This window comes from Pelodiscus sinensis, chromosome 23 (assembly GCF_049634645.1).
Source record: "Pelodiscus sinensis isolate JC-2024 chromosome 23, ASM4963464v1, whole genome shotgun sequence".
Taxonomy (NCBI): domain Eukaryota; kingdom Metazoa; phylum Chordata; order Testudines; family Trionychidae; genus Pelodiscus; species Pelodiscus sinensis.
Window position 1 is genome coordinate 17,565,575 of NC_134733.1, and position 13,030 is coordinate 17,578,604.

The following is a 13,030-nucleotide window of genomic DNA, read 5'->3' on the forward strand; positions in this document are numbered from 1 at the left end:
TCTAAATATCACAGGAATTTTTGTCCGGCAATTGGCAATACTGGAGTAATCTTTGTACACTATCAACTGCCTCTTTGTTTTGGTCAGTTCGTATCTAAGGTAGGGGTTCCTCGGGATATGAAAAATTATTTTAGGGGTTCCTCCATGGGATAAAAGTTGGGAAATCACTGGTGTATGTGCTAGGACTAGAGAAGCCTCCCTCAGTGAGAGTCACAGCCGAAATTCCCATTCTGATCTAGGTATGGGTGCAGTGCCTAGGGAAACTGAGGCACACACAGGGCTACCACAGGACAGTAGCACTCACATGCAACGTAACAGCAAACAAAGCCAATGCGATCCTCACTTTGTCTCAATATATAGCTTAGCTGGTCTTTGTATACTCTTGTTAAACCTTCAAGCAATGTCAGAATATCCATACAATTAAAATGCTGCATCTGCTACAAATCTCTTTCACTCAGCTATCCCAACGATGATATGCAAATATTAAACTTGCTATTTAGAGATTCATCCTTTCCCCGCCCTCTTTCATCCCCATTGATCTAAAATGTATCTTGAAAGCCAATTTTTTGGCATAGGAGGTTACTAGGACATTGACTGCTCAAGGCAGATTTAAAAAGAAAAAGAAGGAACCTTTGGGGTTTTTCTGGGCCCAACCCCCTTATTGTGGGTTTTGACAAAAATAGAAGACATTAGAGGCAAAGAGAAACATGTTTAGCCCTGATTTACACTAGGCCATTATTTCAAAATAACTCCCCTTAGGTCGAATTTATAAGTGGAGAGTCCATAGGCCACTTATTTCAAAATCCATACTCCTGCTTTCCTTGGGGAATAATGCTAATTTCAAAATAGTAATTCTGAAATAGCAGTAGTGTGGAAGCTCCGGTGCCTCTATTTCGAAATAACTACTCCTGAGTAATTCAAATGAATTACTCCCCAGTGCTTCCAGGGGCTCTAAGTCGAGGTAGCACATTGACGTTAATGGAGCCTGTGTCTGACTAATTACAAAGCTTTCCCATAGCGGGGGACTTCCTATTTCGATTTTGTAACATTGGGAGTTAAGTCAAGTTTAGTTATCTTGAAATAATCTCCTAGTGTAGACATGCCCTTCGAGTATAAATATTTAGAGTACAAATCCATCTTTCCATTGCCACCATATAAACTTAATTCAGAATCAAGTGTCAGCACAAGAACAGCTCAAGACAAGAGTAGAACAAGGTACGAATGGGAAGCCATCATTGTGCAGGGCAGTTAGAATCACTTTTCATTGGGTTGCAGGCAGTGATCCTGCAAGCTGAGTGCTCGTGTGGCCACTCAGGAGAGATTCAATTCAAATGCCACCCAGCAGATTAGCAGAGCCCACAGCTAGGTTTTTTGTTTTTATTGGTGGTGCACAAACATTTATTCCACAACATGGATGGAAAAGCTGAGGGGGTGCATTGGTTGTGGGCCCCTCAGTGTTAGTCTACACAGTCTTTTTTTTTTTAAAGTGACAAAGCATATCTGAGGATATTGTACATGGCCAGTGAACATGAGTTTTGTTAGCTTCCATGTTAAGTACATGTTCATATAAAATATAGATACAGATCCAGGTGATCTTCAGAGGTATCCTTTTTGAGTGCATCGGAATATGTTGTGCAGGTGTGTGTCTAGAAGGAAAGCATCCTGATAGCTCTTGCCATTGTCTGGATTCAGGTATAGAATTTGAATAGTTCAGCCAAAAATTATTCCATTTGCCAAATGGCTCTCATGCTGTTCTTGCACCTAATGCATGAGCCACTTGAATCTACTCCTCCCCTTCTCGCTTTCCCCCCCAAATTTACACAAAAGGCTTTGATCTAAAAGAACACTCTGGCATGTGGGATGCTACAGAATTACGGCCTCTTTTCTAAGTTGTGCTTTGTCACTCGCAGGTGGAATTTAACCTGGGAGCAAATTTTTATTACTGAGGCAGGAAATAAATTGCAATGTCATTGGCCTCCAAATTTCATGAGCTAAGCTGCATGCTGAAACATGTTCAGTGAACAGCCCTCTGAGTAAACAGGTTTGTATATGAAGGGTGAAGATGGAAGTGGGATACACAGGGAGGCCAAGTTTGCCTGGGCCTCCAGGCAAGGAGCATGTGGGGACATCTCCATGCCACTGGAAAGGACTGAGCCATGAGTTTTAGAGGAGGGAACAGCAGCAGCTAGGTCTCAGACTTGCATGGACCATGGTGCTAGGGCCCCCAAGCCCTCAGAGTTACATGGAGTGTGCAGTGCAGCATGCCAGCAATTTAAAGGATCCAGGGCTCTGGACACTGCCTTTAAATCATTGGGCCCAATGGCAACTGCCCCCTTTGCACCCTGCTGTTGGCGGGCCTGGGGATACAGCTCCATGCAAGGTGCTTGCTTCTCCTTGCCCGGGGTGCAACTTCACAGAGCTTCTGGGGGGGGGGGGGGGGGGAGGAGAGAAGGGGGAAAGTAATAATTCTGCTTCACATTTTTGTTCTCTCAAAATGACTGCGGGTGACAGATGCATGGAACACCTTTCTTAAAGGGACCCTCTAAGCATCTCTCTGACTGCAAGTATTCCCATAGCAACCAGCTATGATGTCACAAACTGATGAACGAGCAGAAGCAGATGAAGTTGAATGAAATCTTGCCTTTAAGTAGTCTCAAGGCACAAAAGGAAACAGGATGAAAATGTATTTACTACGCAAGCAATACTGCTTATAAATGCCACGGTTTTACCTCCCCTCTAGTCAAAGGAATGTACTTGCCCTGGTATTTTTCAGAGATGGGTTCTGTTTGTAACTTTTACCTTTATGGGAGGGAGAATGGTGTGTAGATATTTCAGTGACAGAGTTTTCTATGAGCAGAGTATAATTTAATGGTTACTTAGGACATTCCTGGAAAGCAGGTCAGCTGACAGAATTGTGGCTTTTCACGCCAAGTAATGCAAATCATAGCTCATCCATTGCACAGGCAAAGGAGTCAGAATTTCTATGGTGCCCTTGATGGGACAGAAAGCCGCAGTCAAGAGCTGCGGGGTGCAAGCAGCATGGTCAGATACTTGCATCAGATTTACCTTAAAAAAAAAAAGTCACATCTTTGAACTGTCTGTGTATTTGTTACAGTGATTAGGAAAAGTGGCCACATCCATACAGGCTTTTTATGCCTAGAGCTCAGAATGCTTCACAGAGGTGGGTAAATATCTTTTTATAGATTGGAAAGCACTTAAGCCCTTGCTTAACTTAAATGAGATTTCAACATATGCTTAAAGTCAGCAGAGCTTTAAGCACATGCTCAAGTGCTTTTGTGAAATGGGGGTGGGGAAGTGTTTTATCCAAGATTACATAGCAAGTCAATGGGTGAGCCAGAGAGAGAACATAGGAATCCAGATTCCAATGCCAGTGTCATTTTAAAATAAGCAAGCACCTTTCAGTTCTTCTCTACATGTATGATAAAGCACAAAGGATACAAACCTAATCTTCTCTCAGTCTTCTTTATAGGTTACCTTTAAAGAGCTATTATCAACGGGGGATTCTCATCTTTACCCATCCTGTAGCACCTCACTTTTCATTCTTTATCTTCTAATAAATTACTTCACTTTTCATGATTTATGCTTTTCAAATTTGGCATTTCCTTCAGTTTGAGCAATACAATTATGTTGTGCTTCTCTTCATAAACAGTGATAGGTCAGTTTTTGCTTTGCAGGTAGAAACACAATCTTTTCTGAGACCATCACACTAGAGGGCATTTTCAGATTGAAACATTTCCTTTTGTCATGGAATCATTCTTATTTCTAGACTTTACAGTTTCCCATTCTTTATATGGAACACATCTATTTACCTGTGGCTGTCATTATAGTATCTTAAGGCCTCAAAGTCATTATGTGACCCTCACATAGCACACCTTGGTTTTAAGGGACATAAGAGAAATGATACTGAGATAGAGTAAGGCTCTGATTCCTGCAAGGAGAGGGGCATAAGCATATCCCCCCAAACTTACAGAGTCTAGCTGACCTCAATATATCTCACTGAAGGATCAGGCACTTTGCAAGTCACCCAAGGTCCATATATGAAGGCTTGGAAAGAACCAGGACTAAAAACTTGTCCCATACCCTCAACACAAGTTCATTTGCCTGAGCCCATTTTCCTTTACTGCCGTCTTAGCTCCCTTTACTTCCATCACAAGGAACCAACATGCTTTTGTTCTGAAAACAAACCGATAGGGAAGAAATGGAGATTTTCATTTTTATTGGATGCTTCCAATGTCATATCTAATAATATACAGATACTCATTTACCATTCACATCTTCCAGCCATTCAGTCAGTCACATTAAAATAAGAAAAAAAAATGCACAACTGAAATAAAATAAAAGTGTAAGCTGGAAAAATACAATATAAACTGTATCATACTCAAGAAACATTCTCTTTATAATTAAAATCCCACTTGTAACAATTAAAGTAGGATTTAAAAAAATCTTGATTTATTTTTAAATAGGTGGCCTTTATGTATATTTTTGCTCATTTGCATATATACAGTTCAGCAGGTTTCTCTGCCTGCCTGTGGCAGAACACCTGAAACGTAAAAACAAACACTGAAAAGGAAAATTATTAACAAAAAAGCTTCGACGTTCATCTTCTGGGAAAGTACAGTATGGTGAAAACTTGACACGCATGCTTCTTTCATCTGCATTAAGGCCTATGAAATGGACGTGCTTTAATAAAAGCAGACAGTGTGAAGAAAAGTCCTTCCACTTTTCTCTTCAAATTCCTGTAACAGCTCATCTATTTCATTTTCCATGTCTTCTGTGTGTTGTATCTGAGAAGATGAAAACCACGTCAGTAAATGACATCGGATGATGCTGATGGAGTTTGCAACAAAGCAGCTCCTCTTGCTTTATTTCTAAATCTGAATTTGGGGTGAGCCAGGAGTGAAAGTAACTTACATTTCTCACAAGTACTGTTGTATTGCAGGTTCTACTCTTGGGAAAGGGCTCAGGACAGGAGGTGTGGGGAGAGGGCTGGGAGTGTGGCTACCACAATGCCTGACCACCAGGTTCCCAGGGATGGGTTGGGTAGCAACCATGCTGCCTGGCTGCCCTAGCTCTGGGCCTGGTGCCTGGGTGTGCTGTGGTTGCTGGCTCAGGCTCACAAGGGCTGGGACCTCGCCGCCCTGCCCCCAGCTGTCTGGTGCTGTGGCCAAGGGCCTTGGCGGGGGGTGGGGGAAGGGAAATCACTCCAGCCTGGCTTGAAACAGACCCCAGCACCTGGGCCTCCCACTCCCAGCCCCCACTGGAGAAGCCCCTGTCCACAAGAGACCTGCTGCGGGACTGGAGCAGCCCCCTGCCCACAGCAGGCAGAGAGCTGCTCCAGCCCCCACCGCCTACAGTTAATCTTTCACATCCCTAATTCACACTGCAAGCAGAACCGTTTTTCCATCCCAGTGGCCCCATACACATTAGAAGGACCATTGGGGCAGGCAGCAGGTGACAATACTGTCGTCCCCAACCTAGTTACAACTTAAGTTCCATTTGGCAATGCAGACGGCACCTTAACCCTCTCTCAACACACATCCAAACTTTAGTCTGACTACAAAACACAAAGTGCCATCTTGTCCCCCTTGTCCTCCATTAGCTGTGGAGGCTTTTAACACTGTTTCTCAGTGTGAACAGGAATTATTTTTTTGTCTGAGGACAAGACGTATGACAGAGACAGACTGTATATGACCTAAGAAAATTAAATCTACTGCCCTTCTAGCTCAGCTCAACTCAACAGATTGGTGATATTTTTATTCTGGACTGAACTGGACAAGAATAGCACAAAAAACAAACCAAATTACTTAGAGCACATTCTTGGCAGCTTTAGACAGGAGCATACTCCTGGATCACGCAACATGAGGTGACCTCTCCTCCACCGGACCCTACATTCCATGTGAAAGAATCAGAATAACTGCAAGTTCTGCACTAGGTGCAAGCACACACAGGAGACTTTACAGCTCTGCCACCTCATCAAGCCTACAGAAGATTTTGGAGGCTGGAAGAACGTGTGTGGGCGGCATCAAGAGAATAGACCAGACTTCCCACGGAATATCCGCTGCCAAGATGGTGAATATCTAGGCTTATTAGCCTGTGGAATAATTTGCCCTTTGCCTTCCTGAACACGATGCTAGAGTCCTATAGAATGTAATGCATCCGTGAGTGAAGATACAAGTGTTGCTTAAATAAAGTGGTAGGGCTAAGAATACGGAAGATGGAAAACAGGGGGTACCAGCTGTTTAAGTATTTTCCCCCCCTCTCCATCACCACACACACGAAGGGTTTGTTCTGTGCAACACCCTGAAGAGAGAGACTTCTCATTCTTATGATGCTTCAAAATAAGGACAATTATTGTATATTAAAAGCTTGCTTTGCAGCAAACATAAGCACCTCAAAGTATAAATAGTTTCTATGCACACAATGTGTTCTAGGCCCATGTGGGGTTCAATATTTAATGAGTGCTGATGGGCGCAGGCTGGGCAATATTGGATTTAAACAATAGCCGCTAAAAACATTTTGTATCCATACCAGCACAAACACCCATAGCTAATTATATATTTGCTTTAAACTTTTTTTCCTCCTAGGAAAAACATTAATTCAGCGATGATTCATCCATCTACACAAATCCGCTCTGAAGAGAATTCTAGGCAAGGATTCTGGAAACGTCAGTATATCAGTATGGATTTTGCTTTAGGTAAAGATTCACACAGGTTAATTCCCTAGCATAGGCAGTGCTCCAAAAAGCAGCTTTTAAAATTAATTAAAAAAACAAAACAAAAGCCTTGTAATCAACTAAGACCTAGGTGCAAATAGGGCATGAGAACTTGCTACTTACACATTGACATAGTTCACAAATAAGGAAAGCTCCCAGAGTTGCCTCCTCATGATTATCTTGGATGTCCACGTTAATCACATGTACGGGTTGGCAGGTCTCCTGTTCTCTGGAATTTAAATCTAGTTGGGAACACCACACAAAACAGCAACATGTTAGAAAACTGTCACACTTCAAATGGGCATCTAAGAAAATATTTGTAAAGCCTTCCTGGGGAGGGAAGGCTTTAACAACAAAACTGGTCTTGTGCGGTCTCAGTCCTCCTGAATCTTGTTTTAAGAGGCTGAGCTAAGGTATGGTTTTCTATTTTACTGCACAATATCCCCAAGCATTGGGGAAGCAAAAGGAGACTGACTAAATAAAATAATTCAACCCTGCTAAAGGATATGGGAGCTCACATGCCCAGGCACAAAAGTTACTTGGATGATCATAAAGATCCAGGCCAAGATTTTCTGAAGGACTAGTAATTTTGGGTGCCCAACTTGAGATGCCATGATGAGGCCGGGTTCTCAGGCAGTGCTGTGCACAGACCTCTGCAAATCAGGTCCCTTTAAGCAAGGACTGACATTCACCAGTCGCTTTTGAAATAACTGGTCTTAATCTGTTTCACCCACAGATCAAACTCTTCCCTCGGGAAGCAGATTTTGCAAAGCTGTGGAATATCTATTGCTGTGGTGCCTCACTACTCTATTAGCTTCCTGTAGCGTGCCCTTCGTTAACGAGAGGCTCTTCTTCCTTCCCACCCACCCACCCACCTCCTGTAACCTCAGCTTGGCACAGCCAACCAAAAGCTCCAGTTAACATTTCATCATCCATTCACAGCAGGTGCTATGCAGCAGCATTCAAACCCTCTTTCATTTGCCTATTATGAATAGTCTCACACGGGGAAAGAGGTGCACAATGCAGAAACAGAATGAGCAGTTGCCCACCATCTCCGACTCTCCTGAAGGGAAAATGCTCTTCTAAAATACAAGGACTGTTCTCTGTGAGCAGCAGGTGCTGAATTTAGTGGCAATTCATTCAGCTCTCAGGGCACTTACACTCAAAGCCATCAAAGTGGTTCCAAGCCAGCTCCCTTAAAGCACAACTCTGTGACAGCACAACTGACAAATACTTGAAGTAAATACAGAGTAGCTGGCAACTTGCTGAGGAGGGACTAAATACAGGCAAAAACTTTAATTTAAATATATAAGATACTTGATTTGGTTGGCTGCTTTATAAATTTAAAGAGCGTCTCACCATTCACAGGTAAGTCTAGGATGTTTTCCACAGAAGTTGCGGAAGTCACGGAATTTGAGCGATCTCTATGACATCAGCCCATGGTGGCTGGGCACTGCAGAGTCCCCAGCACCCATGACCTAACAGGGTACTTCTGTCTGGTAGGGTACTCTAGAACTTGTGGCTAGCACAGGTGGCAGAGAGCCCCCTGCTACTCCTAGTGGGTCTCAGCAACTGCCTGGCTGCTACAGGTGGTGTGGGGACCCTACAGCTGAACTCCCCATTTTGTCATGGATATTTTTATTCAAAGTCACAGGCTTCCATGAATTTTTCTTTACTGTCCATGCCTTTTACTGTGACACAAATTCTTGGCTTTATTCATGGGATATTGCATGGCTAGTGGTTACTCAGGCTGGTTCTGTTCCTGGTACAGACACTGGCTGCATAGCCACAAGCAAGTGATTTAGCCTCATGGTGCCCAAAGTCTCCAATTCATAACATGGGGGTAGCCTCCCTCCCCTCATCAAATGAAAAGCACCATGCAAGTGCAGAGCCTTATTACATCTGTTCTATATTGTCATACTCTCCCTATGCCCCATCCATTCTCCATGCACATTTTAGCACCATTTGTTGGGGCCACGCACTGAGACTATTAAGGGTACTTATAAGGATGTTTAATACAGGAACTTTGTCTCCTGTGGAATAAAGAGACCCTCCTCATGAAACCAGAGTGCATTCTCCAGAATAGATGGCAAAGCTGACCAAAGATAAATCCAGGGCAACAGTTCCAGCAGAAACTCCTCTAGTGACTTTGCTAGCTGGGCTCTGACAATAGGTACAGAAGCAGGTAAAGAGAGCTTCAAGGAAGAAAGGAGCACCATGAAAGCTATTAAGCTTCAATTTATTTGGGAATGTCACCTCTTGGCTTTGTTTATCCCATCCACTAAGATGGAGATAGTAGGTCTCTGCCTCTCTAGCACATTAAAAGGATTATTTCAAGGCCTTTAGCCATAGAGAAGCTGTGTATGCATTGAACATTCATAACTGCACAATTGCTTACTTAGTGTGACATGAACCAGCTTTCACTTCTCTTAATAAAAACCAAACAGTCTTAACATTTCGTGATACCATTACATTTCAGAGACAGCACTCCTACTGAAAGCCATAGCATGGATGAGTCTGTTTATAGTCAGGTTGTAACGCAGCTGACTCCATATATCCACGTGCAATGTTGTTAGTTCATGACGTCTGTTTTGGCATACCTTCAGGTGAGGTATTTCCAGCAGAGACAGGGGAATGTTAGTACCGTTATACAAAGCACTGGTGAAACCTCATCTGAAATACTATGTGCAGTCCTGGACTCTATGTTTAAGAAAGAATAATTCGGTTTGGAAGAGGTGCAGAGAAGGGCTACTAGGGTGATCAACCAACTGGGAAACCAACCTTGAGGGAAACAAGAACTTAGCTTGTTTAGCCTTGCCAAAAGAAGGCTGAGGGGAAATAGGACTGCTCTTTATAAATATAACCGAGGGATAAATACCAGGGAGGGAGATTGGTTATTTTAATTAAGTGCCAATGCTGAAACAAGCAAATGGATAGAAACTGACCACCACCAAGTTTAGGTGAAGGTTTCTAATAGCTTTGGAAAAGCTTTTGAAGGGCAAAAACGTAAAGAACTTCAATACTGAGCGTGATAAGTTTATGGAAGGGAGGCATGATGAAACTGCCTATAATGGCCAGTCTGCAGTTTCTAGTACCAAATAACCCCAATGAAGGATGCTGGGAACTGGATGGGCAGGGCTCTGATTTACTACGAAGAATTCTTTTCCAGGCATCTGGCTGGTGGATCTTGCTCACTTGCTCATGGTCTAACTCAGTGGTCCCCAATGTGGTGCCCGCAGGCGCCATGGCGCCCGCCGGAGCACTTGTGTGTGCCCGCCAAAACATCTGGGCTGGCCCCGCCCCTGGCATGCGGCACATGCATGGTGCCGGCCCCAGGTGCGTGGCACATGAGCAGCTCCTGCTCCGGGCGAGCAGCACATGAGCGGTGCCAGCCCCCGGACACCCGGCGCGTGAGTGGCTCTGCCCCCGGGCGCTTGGCAGCCACGAAAGGTTGGGGACCACTGGTCTAACTGATCACCAGTTGAGGTTGTGAAGGAATTTTTCCCCAGGTCAGACAGACTCTGGGGAAGGGTTCATCTTCCTCTGTAGCACAGGACATGGATGTTTAAACTCATGCAAATGGTGGATTCTCTGTGCCTTGAAGCTTTAAATGATGATGCGAAGAGTCCAGTAACTCAGAGGTTAGGGGTCGATCACAAGAGTGGGTGGATGGGGTTGTGTGGCCTGTGACGTGCAGAAGGGCAAATTAGATGATCAGCCTTAAAGTCTATGAGTCTTCTCACTGTCAAGATTTGCCTGGGGGAGGGAAGGGCAATCATCACAAGGAGCAATGCTCTGTAAGAGCACCCACAACCCTCTGGCCCTGGCAGTCTTCAGCTGAATCAGTAACCCGTGGAAAATCCAGACAGCTCACCTAGAGCATACAGACCCAGTCAGTCATGTATTGTGGAGATGCAGACAGGCCTATATAGCTGGTGAGACACTGCTGTGTGGGGGGACAACCTGTGCTTGCCATAGTTAAGCCAGAGCCTGAGTGCTCTTAATGTAGTCTGAATTGTTGTAGAGACGGGCAACTGACACACATGAACTTTTGTACGGACTCATTTGCAAACAGCATCTTCTACTTTCAGGGAAGTAGGTAAGTGTTGTCTTGCATATCCCACCTACAAGATGACACCGTCGCCATAAAGCCAGGATGCCCTATATTCATCCTGTTGCATTTCCATCCCCAGAAGCATTTGGGATCCAAGTCTGGAAATGTACTTTACTTTCAGGGTAGCTCTTCCAACCCTTTATCTGCACTGCTGGCACCTGCACACCGACTAGCACTTCACAGATATGCAGTTGGCATTCTCTCAGCCAAATACCACCTTTGTGATGCATCTAACCCCAGGGACTGGTAGTTTTCCCATGCACATCTTCCAGCTGATGCCAGATAGGGAGGATACAAATGTTTCCAATTTGAGAGGGATTAAAGGTTAATTGAAGTAAACTTAGTTTAAACCACCCAAGATTCTTACCTTCTACTACTTGATCATAGACTCTCTCTTCACAAGTTAGAATCAAGTCAAACACATCTTTGCAGTTCTGGAATCTTTCCGGCCGTGGCTTGATTCTCTTATTTCTGTCCAACATGTGTAAAATTCCATTCTGTGTATATCTGAAATTTCTAGAGTTAAGTAACTTGAAAAGTAAAATTTGTATTTTCAGTAAAAAAAAATGTTTCTATTAATTTGACTTTGTTTCCTTAGAAGCTACTAATTAGGACAAAAAATCCCAAACAAACCCAAGGAGGAGCTTAAAAAAAAAAAGTCTCCTGTTTGAAAATATAGTCGGTGAACTTAACTGAATGCTACAGCAATCTCCTAAAAGTTCATAAAACAACACATTCAAGAAAACCCATACAATCTCTGGAATATACAGCCATCTTTGCAGAAATTTACTATTACTGTCAGTACAAAACCAAAGACGATACTCGAAGGCTCTTGGAAAATGAAGACGCTTAAGAAATTTCTGTCTTGCATGGAGTGGATTCATACTTGATTATCTGCCCTGTTTTATATATGTAAAAAAATGGTATATTTGCATGCAATATTTCCCTGTATGTTACATGGGCAATAAGGGTATGTCTACACTACAGCGCTAATTCGAACTAACTTAGTTCGAATTAGTTAATTCGAACTAAGCTAATTCGAACTAACGCATCCAGACTAAAAAACTAGTTCGAATTAGCGTTTTGCTAATTCGAACTAGCATGTCCACATTAAGTGGACCCTGAACCGGGGTTAAGGATGGCCGGAAGCAGTGCCGGCAGGGCATCAGATGAGGACTTAGAGCGTGGAGCTGCTGCCTCAGGCTAGCCGAGGGCTGAGCTTAAAGGGACCCGACCCCCACCCCGGACAGACAGTTCTCAGGGGTGCCCCACTTGCAAAGCAGTCCTGGCTTGGAGTGCCCTGAGTGCCCACACTGGGCACATCGCAGCACTTGGCCATCAGCCCAGCTGCACTTGCCGCAGGCTGCCATCTGGGGAGAGGGGGCAATTGGGGGGCTGTAGGAGAGCTTCCACCCCCAGAAGCCCGCAGAGCCAGCCCAGTCCTCCCCATCAGAGGCTCGTACCCCATTCCTCCCTCACCCCCTTCCACTTACCCTTCCCTAGCCCCCCTTCCTGATGCACAAAATAAAGAAAACGTGTGGTCAAAAATAGAATCTCTCTTTATTGAACAAAACTCGGGGAGACTGGGAAAAGGAGGTGGGAGAGGGGAAGAGAGAGGCTGGGAGAGAGGAGGGCAACTAAAATGACCAAAGGTTTGGAAGAGGTCCCATCTGAAGAGAGGCTAAAGAGACTGGGACTTTTCAGTTTAGAAAAGAGGAGATGGAGGGAGGATAGGATAGTGGTCTATAAAAGCATGCGTGGGGTGGAGAGGGTGCATCAAGAAAAGTTCTTCATTAGTTCCCATAATAGAAGGACTAGAGGACACCAAAGGAAAGGAATGAGTAGCAGGCTTCAAACTAGTAACAGAAAGTTGTTCTTCACAAAGCAAAGAGTCAACCTGTGGAACTCCTTGCTGCAGGAGGCTGTGAAGGCTAGAACTAGAACAGAGTTTAAAGGGAAGTGAGATCAAGTCATGGAGGTTGGGCCCATGGAGTGGAATTAGCCAGGGGGTAGGAGTGGTGTCCCTGCCCAAAGTTTGTGGAAGGCTGGAGAGGGATGGCATGAGACAAATGGCTTGGTCACTGTCTTCGGTCCATCCCCTCCAGGGTCCCTAGGGTTGGCCGCTGTCGGCAGATAGGCTACTGGGCTAGATGGACCTTTGGTCTGACCCAGTACGGCCATTG

At 44.3% G+C, this 13,030-nt stretch overlaps 1 protein-coding gene across 1 annotated transcript in view; it reads right to left on the bottom strand.

Moving 5' to 3' along the window:
• Positions 1–4,220: 4,220 nt before the first annotated feature.
• Positions 4,221–13,030, bottom strand: part of SSU72 (SSU72 homolog, RNA polymerase II CTD phosphatase) — a 65,446-nt gene continuing 56,636 nt past the window's right edge. The window contains exons 3-5 of the mRNA XM_075906504.1: positions 11,215–11,354; positions 6,857–6,975; positions 4,221–4,805 (exon numbers count right to left, since the gene is read on the bottom strand). Coding sequence (XP_075762619.1) covers positions 4,704–4,805; positions 6,857–6,975; positions 11,215–11,354 — 361 coding nt within the window. The 3' untranslated portion in view covers positions 4,221–4,703. The remainder of the gene's footprint in view (positions 4,806–6,856; positions 6,976–11,214; positions 11,355–13,030) is intronic.